We start from the raw sequence: 9,223 nt of genomic DNA, 5'->3' as shown, positions 1-9,223 counted from the left end.
CCCCAAAAAAAAAAAAAAACCCCCCCCCAAAAAAAAAAAAAAACAACAAAACACACAAACAAGAAGAGAGTTAAAGCATCAGACAATCTACATCATCGATGTCCAACTGTAACCCGCTTAGCACTGTACAACGTAACAATCAGTCTACCTCATCCCAAAGTCTCCTTATTTTTTTTAATATTTATTTCCTGTGACTCCTAAGGAAGGCTACTACTGCTTTCCAGGATATACTTTCTTCCTATAAATATGACCCACAAAACAAGATGATCATGGGCTTGTCAGGTACTCCATGCCACGTCTGCTCCATGCAAACTGCTTCTCTGCACTTTTGTAGTTTGCCTATGCAGCTTTGTTTTTCCGGGTATTGCAGTTATCACCTGGATTTAGCCTTGAAAGATCCTGACAGCACACGTACATTGTCCAAAAGTGTGAGAAAGTCAGCCCTCTACCTTCTACAAAATCAGTCTTTTTTCCCACCTGCTCAGTGCAAGCCCCATGCTTAGACTTCTTGGAGCACTGCTTGGGTGACAGGCTGCGGGGTTGACAGGGTAAAGTACTTTTGGCAGCAGAAGCAGCACAGGAGGAGAGGGAAGCTGCAGACCCAGACAGCAACAGCAACAGAAACGTCAGGCTGAGTGAGTATCCAGAGCTGCCACAATCAGTTGTCAGTACTGACACAAGGCACACCCTCCAAGTCTTTACAGTAAACACCAGAGGACATACTGGTGTAAACATTGCCATCTTATATGGCACCCTACAGGGAACCAAGCATTTCAAAGGAGCAGAGGCAGCTAAAAAGAGAACCCTATGAGGAAATAAGCATTTCAGACCAGAAGTAATGCATCCTTTATCTGATAAAGCTAGTATTAAATTTCCACCCTCTGCTCAGGTCATGTCCTTAATGACTCTGAAGTGACCCTGGCTGACTCCTCAGAAGGCCCAAGCACACAGACAGCAGCGAGCAGCGGCACAGCCCATTTCCTCGCCTTGTCCTTCCCCAAGGACACGCCAGCAGGCCCCGCTCCTTCCCTTCCCCGCGAGGCCTGCCTGCTGCTGGGAGCACCCTCACCTCCTTGCACCTTTGCTGCATCGCCTTCTCCGGCATTCCACCTCAGCACTGCGCTACGTGGGGAAAACAGGAAGGCAGAACGTGCTGCAGGAACACTTGTTTCTGCTCTGTGGCACCACTGCTAGCAGAAAACACCTCATTAGTCAGTCAGATCCAGAACATGCAACCTCTCTTCCAACACTGGAAACACATCCGGGGGCTAACAGCTAAAGCAACAGGCATAATTTACTTAATTAACAACCAACGCTTATTTTTTGTTGCAAATTATCAACTTAAACACCAATGCCATGACACAAGATCAAAAGATTGTAATTGCTGAGTAACGTCAGCCTAAGTGTGCTGTAATACTTTCCTGGGAATATGGTAAGAATTATTAAGTAAAATATATTTGTATATTACTTGAAAACATCTGAATAGCAAAACTTTAATAACATTTAAATTTCTTTTATAGATTATTTACAAAAAAGGACCTTATTCATACAAGTACCATTATGCATTGTTCTTCCCATCCCAGTCTGTACCCACACACATTCCACAGCTAGTGGAGCTTTACGCATGAACTTCTTACTTCTGCTTCAATTAATCTCAGGGACTTCACTGCAGAGGCCACTAGCAAAACGATGCCAGCCAATTGCTTACACAGGGCATTCTTGTAAGAATAATTAAAATGTTAGTAATGACGCTATTTAACTCACTAATTTAATGCTATAAAGCATTAGGAATTATTTCCTGCAAAGCACCATGAAAAGACAAACACATTTAATGCTTAGAATTTGATTTTCTTATTTAGCAATGAGACAAGTTGTTTTTGTTTGGTTTTTTTTTTTAAGTTTAAGGTGGTGCATGCTAAGCATGAAGTGTCATTTTCAACAAGACCAAGTGCAGGGTCCTGCACCTGGGCCAGGGCAACCAGCATTACCAATACAGGCTGGGGAAGGATACTAGAGAGCAGTCCTTTGGAAAAAAAGACTTGGGGGTACTAGTAAATGAGGAGCTGGACATAAGCCACCAATGCGCAGCAGCAGCCCAGAAAGCCGATAAAATCCTGGGCTGCATCACGGAGCATGGCCAGCAGATGGAGAGAGGTGATCCTGCCCTGGTGAGACCTCACCTGGACTACTGTGTCCGGCTCTGGAGCCTCCAACTCAACAAGTACATGGACCTGTTGGAGGGTGTCCAGAGGAGAGCCACAAAAATGATCAGAGGGCTGGAGCACCTATGTCCTGTGAGGACAGGCTGAGGGAATTTGGGTTGTTCAGCCTGGAGAAGAGGAGGCTCTGGGGGTAACCTTATAACAACCTATCGGTACCTGAAAGGGGCCTACAAGTAAAAGCAGGGGAGGGTCTATTCACAAGGATTTGTAGTGATAGGACGAGGGGTAATGGCTTTAAGCTAGAAAACAGTAGATTTTGGTTAGACATTAGGAAAAAGTTCTTTAATATGAGGGTGGTAGATCACTGGAACAGGCTGCCCAGAGAGGTGGTGGAGGCCCTGTCCCTGGAGATATTCAAGGTCAGGCTAGTCGAGGCTCTGAGCAGCTTTATCTAGTTAGAGATGTCCCTGCTTATAGCAGAGGGGTTGAGGTAGATGACTTCTGGAGGTCCCTTCCAACCCAAACATTCTATAATTCTATGAGGTACCAGATGAAGTGTCTTCACAGTTGGAGTCCAATGCAAAAACAGACCACATGCTTGAAACACACAGGCCATAAGGCTCATTTCCAAGTGATGCTTTTCTAATGTATTTAATACATACTTACATATAGCACAGCTTCTAGTGGTTTAGTTACATAACTAAACATGCTCATGTTAATATGTTAGAAGTTGGTGAAGGGACATTAGTTTACAAGGTTTTATAGCCATTTCCATGGATATAACATTAACTGTCAGGTTTAACAGGATATTTCAAAATAAAAAGTCATTGTTTTAGTGCTAGCACTCCAGAACCCGTAAATTTCAAATAGCAAGTAAAAAATAATAAGCGTTATTTTCATCATTAAGTGAAACTCATGGTAGACAATTATTTGATAAAATACTTTTATTTATGTACACAGTGTAAATTCAACAAATGCTATATATTGTACAAGAGCAGACTTGAATTTGCCCAACACTTATAAGTTCACTTTAACTGGGAGTCTCCCTGATGTTAAGAAAGATGTCTTGTAACCATGTGACATCGGTATTTGATCAGTGTTATCAGGGGAAAGGAAAAAAAAAAAAAACCCTGAAAGATTTGGACATGGGTATTTAGTGGAAGAAGGGCTCATGAGTATGTGCTGAAAACTATTAGACAGACACCACTGTGGTAACGTGACTGCTGCAAGACCACGGCCAGTACTGCAAGTAAGTAAATATAGAAACACTGGTGGGTTGGAGGGGAAATGATGGCTGACTTGGGGAAAAAAAAAAAATACAAACATGACAGGACACAAATGGAGGCAAACACAACCTGCGATTTAGGAATGCTGTATGAAGACAGTAAAAAGCAGGTGCTTGGACAGCACACGTTCTATCGGACATTTCTCTTTAAAAAAACAAACCAAACAAAGGTGCCACAAACAACATCCCTTGAATAAGCTTGACCACAAGAAAGCAGGATGAAGCCTCCAACAGTCACCCAGACTAACAAAAAATTCAGCCAAAAACATATTAGGCAAGAGTTTTCCAAATCATGGCAGCAGCACAACCTATGACCCGACCCAGCTGAAGATGATTGTGAATTTTTCCACATTGGATTGTGGATGAGGCCTTATAAAGGAGGCCCAACAGGACTTGGATTAGTTTTGTACTAACCAAATTTATAAGCAAACTATGGCTCATCTATCTTTGGATTGAGAAGTAGCCCTTAGCTCTAAGAGTAGACACCAAAATCCTCAGTTAGAGAACTTTTTCAGCCTTGTTTCAGAGCAAAGAGACAGTCATCCGCCATGACAAACCAGAAAATCCTCTTGAGGGGAGCAGCCAAAAGCCAGTAAAGGAAACACTTGAATGTAAAAAAATCTCCATGTAACAGAGCTGGTAGCTCCAACTCCAGACTATCAAGATTAAGAAGATCTTAATTTTCTACATTTTCGTGTACTGTTGTATTTCTAGCTGTGTTACAAACTCCCTTTGCTCCTCAAGCAAACAGAAATAAAACAAGTGCTGCTGTTTGCTTTATTGCATAGCTCTCTTAATTTAAACCCTACTGGACCTAAAAAACCAACACATGTTATTAATAATAAAAATTTTATTAATAATACTTTTAGGCTTTAATTATATAATAATTATTAATTATATAGTCAAGACACAAAAAAGATTTTCAAGATACATTATAACAGTCTTTGCATGAAAAAAATCATAGACTTGTACCTTATAACGTTACTTTATGATAAAAATACTTTTAATGAGAGATTTTAAATCCACTTAGTATTACCAATATTAATAACACAAAACATGAAACTTTAGAAGTCTGGTGCCACTGGCATAACTATACACCTGTCTGCTTGGACCACACGTAATCTCTTTTTCCAGTCCCAAATTTACTACTGGCCCCAGCCCTCCATATTCTTCCATTTAGGCACATAGAAACCTCACCTGCTATAGCCAGCTCCTAAGAGAATTGCACACTTGGCCCAAGTCTGTTTCTCTTCTGATGCTCCCATTTTCTGTTGGGATTCTTCATAGTTCTGTAGCTGGGACTGTTATAATTGCTACCATGTTTTATTGAATCCAAACCTTTAAGCTTTAAGCTGCACAGAGCACAACATCATTTTGATCCTGGTGATTTATCCTCCACCTTTCCCCCTGGAACTCCTGCAAGTGAGGTTTGGATTCTACAAGATATGAATCTGGATTGCATATTTGGGCTGTGTTTCTGAGGAATGCATCCCTCTGCTTTCCTGAAAAGTACTTTTAACATTACTCTCTAACACACAACCCCTCAGGAGAGGTGTTCAGACAGGCAGTGCTGCCTAAACACTGCAACCTCATTCTGGCCTGCTTAGAAATAAGAAGGTAACACAAAATTTAGATTTTTCTCTATTAAATACCAGCAGGATGACAGATAGGCTTGCCATGGAAGATTATTATAACCCTCTCACCCTATTTTTGAACGGGCAATTTCAGATATTCACCACTTCATCATTATCAACAAGATCTAGCTATATATTTGTGACCTAACAGGAAGAAGTTTCCTCTCCCTCACAGAGCAGCTCTTAAATTCTGTGCTGACACGCAGCACCCGACCACTAGCCTCCTCCCTTCACTCAGAACAACATCAAAAACATTTTCACCAAAAATTAACAAAATGGAGTTGTGTACACCAAAGAGTGTACCCCTCACACATTTAAGCTGATATCCTCCAGACACAGGCTGTACTGATGGCACAGATCAGCATGCAGAGCCTCTAACGGGTGCCCTGACCTAACGTTCTTCACAGCTTGGGTTTGCCCAGGCTTATGACTTTGGAAAATAAACCTGTGCAGCAGCCATGTCATCCTACACAACTAAGTTTCAAATGACGGGTTTTTTATCTCCCCGGTTCAGTGCGTCAAACTAACTGGTGCCTTCGCCGCTCCCCTGCCACTAGGCGTCACTCTGCAATGCCGTGATCCTCCTGCCTCCTCCACAGCCCGGAACTCGCCCCGGAACCATCAGACCAACGCTACTAGCAGGAGAACATCCACCACAATTTGCCAAGTCCCTGTTTAAAAAGCAGCCCTATTCTTTAGGTCAAGTAAATATTTAGTGATGTGGCAGATAAAGTGCAAAGGGCTGTTAGCATTACTTTGTATGTTCTTCAAAGTAAAATAAAAATACTACAAGAACAGCTGAACTCCTGAAGGAGATGACACAGGCTTTCCTGCACAGAGGAGTCACCTCAGATTCTAAACTCCTCTAGGACTAAGAGAATTTCCAAAAATAAAGAGGAACTGTAACAGGAACACTAGTGGAACTAGCTGTGTGACCACTTGTGTGGGACCTACCCCCCAAAAAAAAAAAATTTTACTAATCAACCAGCAATCTTTTAAAGGGCAAAACAAATATTCTGTGTCTGACTTTCCTATTTCATTGATTTCAAGTCCAGAAGGGACCACTATGATTACATCAACAGCTAGACCACCAGCATAACAAACACCTGCACCCCACATGCATGTTGGTGGTGGGTATGAAGCGCTCCCATACTGAGGGCAACCTAGAAGCTACAAATCACTTCGACGGTGAACACGCAGCTACCTTCCTCTTCCTCAAGTGCACTTATAAGAGAGAATAATTAAACCAAACCAAACCAAAAACCACCCATCCGTGACTGCATCCTACCACTGACCAATTCAGCCACTTGGAATGATTTAATGGCATACAGCAACCAGGTACCCACGCATACCTAACTTGGGTCATCATTCATCTTAATAAACTACATCATTTCCAGTATCAGCATCTCTGACAGATGTGAAATAGGATGCAAGCTAAACTTGATTCAAGCTGAGCTTAATAGACAAATTAACTGTAAAGACACTTTGAAGCATTACGACAAATGATGCCATTAGTGAGCATGTCCCTACTAAATTATGAAATAATGTCCAACCTGACAAAATTGTTGGTGTAATTCATAACCAAGAGGTTGAAGTTCTTACATGCATGCACATATGGAAGACAAACAACTTTCAAACACATCTGGTGCATGCAGATTACTACCAGCAAGGAATCATTGTGTTAATGAGCTTCTTGCAAAAAGCTTCTAGTTCATGGGCAAAGAATCACTTCACACTGTGTTCTTCTTCTACCCGACCAGGAAACAGCTGTTTCAGTGTTATATCCCCTTCTTCTGAGGTGTTTCACCGTTTAATTTTCCGTTTTCCATTTTTTTATTTTCAAAGTTCCAGTCAGTTGGGCTGAGGAGCTGCTGCGTTTTTTTGTACGTCCAGTATGGGTTAAGTATTAGTGTAACAGCAAATAACCCCGAGAACAAAACAATAAAATGAAGAAGTCCCAGATTTTCTATCACAGATGTCCAATTGAAAATACACACCCACCACATGTGGTAAGTGAGAATCATGCGGCAGTGGAACAGGTGGATCATCACCCACTGGTTTGCCTTCCAGAAAAAGGTGTTAGCACAGCCAGCCTAGAAAAACAAGAACAGAAAGTATGCAGAAGTGAGATGGCTACTTCAAGATAAGGAACTGAGAATCTGCACAATCTAAGGCAAATATCCAGCTCAGACATACACGCTCTCTCAGGCACTCTCTCCATGCAGAGCTATGATGTTCCACGTTCACATCCCCAGCTCACAATGCATCTACACCATCTCACTACCCACGTGTGCACACCATCACACGGAAACCCACTTGGAGGGCTACACAACTACCACCACAACAAGAGCAGGTATCGCAGGGGATTATCACTTAGATGAACACAGTTTTACTGAAAAGCTGGCTAGACAAGCCACCTGGGTTACCTAGGGACAAGGGAGATGCACGAAAACTGTTACAAACATCATTTCAAAATTGCCACATTCTTACCTTTAGAAGCATCCAGGAAATGCAGGTTGAGGGCGTACTCATCTCCAGCAACATTCCCATCAAAGGCAGATAATGTCCAGATTTCACATTAATTACTAGACCAGCCAAGCCACCAAAAGCAAGCAAGTGATGAACTACTAAGAACACATCAAATGTTCTAAAAATAACGTTGGACACGTGAACAGCTACATTTTCAAGCAAGAAAAATCCAGCAGCTATTAAACAGTTAAACCAACTCCACTTTTGCTGTGAATACACTTTGTCAGCATGAAAAACAGGATCTATGAGCAAAGCCCATAACCCAGCAATACAACTCTGAAGTCCAAACACACCACGTGTGACTGCCATATTCCAAAAGACCTTCTCCTTTGCATACAAAGCACCATAAGTGGTACTTATCCGTGTAGACAACCAGTGTGACAGAAGAAATACTCCCAAATAGATTAAAAAACCAGCAGCTAAAAATGTCAAACGAACTTCCCATAAGAGATAGTCCCAGTCAAAAATGGTCCCAAATACTGGGCCGTCATTTGTAGGATTCATGTCTTCTTTTTTACAGAGCAAAGCCTTGCAAGGGGTGTGACACTTCTCACCCGCACTAGAGTCTCCTTTAAGCCTATGCAGACTCTGCTACTATGCAAACCAGAAACCATGAACTCTTCTTTTCCATCTGGAACAAGGAGAAAAAAATTAAGTTAATTTTTAAGTCATCCATATACATGGCTTCTAACCCCTAGAGAACTCACTTCTACTGCAGCCATGACTTTGGTGCTGTTGCCATTAGACCCAGTCATCCCAAAGACAGGTAGATGAATGGACAGACAAACTTAAGCAATGCGTTTAACAACTGGCCTGCAAAATCTGTGCTACTACTACAAAGTAACATGCTGAAACAGAGGCTGAAGAGGCCAAAGTTGGAAGAGAGAGAAACTGAAGAAGCAAACCCTGTTTTCTTACTTATGAAACTTGTATTTCAACAGCATCGTACAGTTATTCTACTCATTATTCTCCTACTCCCCTGCTTTTCTCTCACTGATTTTCCACCAATTTCTACAGCTTTGGGTGCAAATCCAGGACATAGAACTACAAAAACTTAATCCAGTGAGTGGCACCACTTACATGGAAAAGGGCTTTCTGGATCATATGTCAAAACAATATTTTGCAATCAGTTTCTGAATATTAAGCCACTTTCCAACAGAAAACATATTCCAAAAATGCAAGAAGAGTATGGAATGCAGACAAGCAACATTAACACATATTATTAACAACATTAGCGTAATTACCAGAACAACCCAGTAGTAAGCGCCTCAAGTTAGCTGAAACTTCCTGAACACGCTCTAGTTCAAAAATACAGATTTGAGGGGATGGAAAAGCCATATAACACTGAAATATTTGAATGCCAGCTCACTTTATCAATGATTTAGGCAACGTCAGCTGACCATCAGACCCACCGCAGCCTGTAAATGCTCAGAAGCACAACGCGTTTGTGAGTTCGGTGGGAGCTAGGGGAAAAAGCCACAAGGACCATGTGTAGAGGGTCTAGTGAGACACTCCGGCCTCGCTTCACCCTGCGGAAAACGCCACCACCACAACCCGGAGCCCGCAGAGACCTGCTCAGCCTGCCCTTCACCCGCAGATGTCCCCCCCAAGAC

The 9,223-nt window shown here is 42.0% G+C and overlaps 1 protein-coding gene across 1 annotated transcript; it reads right to left on the bottom strand.

Moving 5' to 3' along the window:
- Positions 1–6,859: 6,859 nt before the first annotated feature.
- CLN8 (ceroid-lipofuscinosis, neuronal 8 (epilepsy, progressive with mental retardation)) lies at positions 6,860–8,114 on the bottom strand. The gene is made up of 2 exons (XM_008940123.1): positions 7,572–8,114; positions 6,860–7,174 (listed from the first exon to the last, which is right to left on the bottom strand). Exons 1-2 carry the CDS (start codon positions 8,112–8,114, stop codon positions 6,860–6,862), a joined length of 858 nt encoding a protein of 285 aa, XP_008938371.1.
- Positions 8,115–9,223: the final 1,109 nt, after the last annotated feature.

This window comes from Merops nubicus, unplaced genomic scaffold (genome assembly GCF_000691845.1).
Source record: "Merops nubicus isolate BGI_N331 unplaced genomic scaffold, ASM69184v1 scaffold22245, whole genome shotgun sequence".
Taxonomy (NCBI): Eukaryota; Metazoa; Chordata; class Aves; order Coraciiformes; family Meropidae; genus Merops; species Merops nubicus.
Note: the sequence above shows the minus strand (reverse complement) of the source record. Positions and strands in the feature narration are given on the sequence as shown.